Consider the following 747-nt stretch of genomic DNA (forward strand, 5'->3'; position numbering starts at 1 on the left):
CTACCCAAAGCGCGCGCTCGGCCCCGCGCCCTGCGCCAAAACCCTAAACCCTAAACCCTAAACCCTAAACCCTAAACCCTAGCGCACCTGGAATCCAAGGCTCCTCCTCGGGGGCCAGCCGCTCCAGCAGCAGCAAAGGCTTCAGCTGCTCCAGCGGCAGCCGCCAGGCAGCTCGCAAACCCTCGGAGGGGCAGCTGGCCCAGCAGCAGGGTTTGGCAGCAGCAGCAGCTGCTCCGGGCTCCTGCAGCAGGGGCTGCGCACGCAGCAGCGGCAGCAGCAGCAGCACAATGAATGCAGCGGCTGAGGTGTGGCTCAGGTAGCAGCAGCGGGAGGGACGGCGCAGCTGCTGAAGCAGCAGCAAAGCGAAGTGGAAGCAGCAGCTGCAAAGCTAAACTGCAGCAGCAACATGGAAGGCTGCAGCAGCAGCGGCAGCTGCGAAGCTGTAGCAGCAGCACTTCTGCTGCTACTGCTGCTGCTGCTACACAGCCTCAGGGAGGAGAGGCAGCAACCCCACAGGCTTGAGAGCCGCCGCTGCAGGCGTACCAGCAGCAATAGCAACAGCAGCAGCAGCAGCAGCAAATGCAGCACAGCAGCAGCAGCAGCTAACCTCTAAAGGCAAAGGACTCTCGAGGCTCAAGTCCTGGGGCCTCGTGAGGAATAGGGCCCCCTCATCAAGGACAAAGGAGACTAGCTGCCGTTTGCTGCCTTCTCCCTTCTTTGCTGCTGCTGCTGCTGCTGCTGCTGCTG

The 747-nt window shown here is 62.7% G+C and overlaps 1 protein-coding gene across 1 annotated transcript in view; it reads right to left on the reverse strand.

Annotated features, from left to right (window-relative positions):
- The window catches only part of ETH_00033675 (uncharacterized protein), a gene marked incomplete at both ends in the record, with an annotated part of 2,644 nt that overhangs the window by 1,620 nt on the left and 277 nt on the right, over positions 1-747 (reverse strand). The window contains 2 exons of the mRNA XM_013375646.1: positions 88-253; positions 608-744. Of these exons, the coding sequence (XP_013231100.1) occupies positions 88-253; positions 608-744 (303 nt within the window). The remainder of the gene's footprint in view (positions 1-87; positions 254-607; positions 745-747) is intronic.

This window comes from Eimeria tenella, genomic scaffold (assembly GCF_000499545.2).
Source record: "Eimeria tenella Houghton genomic scaffold, Eth_scaff2934, whole genome shotgun sequence".
Taxonomy (NCBI): Eukaryota; Apicomplexa; class Conoidasida; order Eucoccidiorida; family Eimeriidae; genus Eimeria; species Eimeria tenella.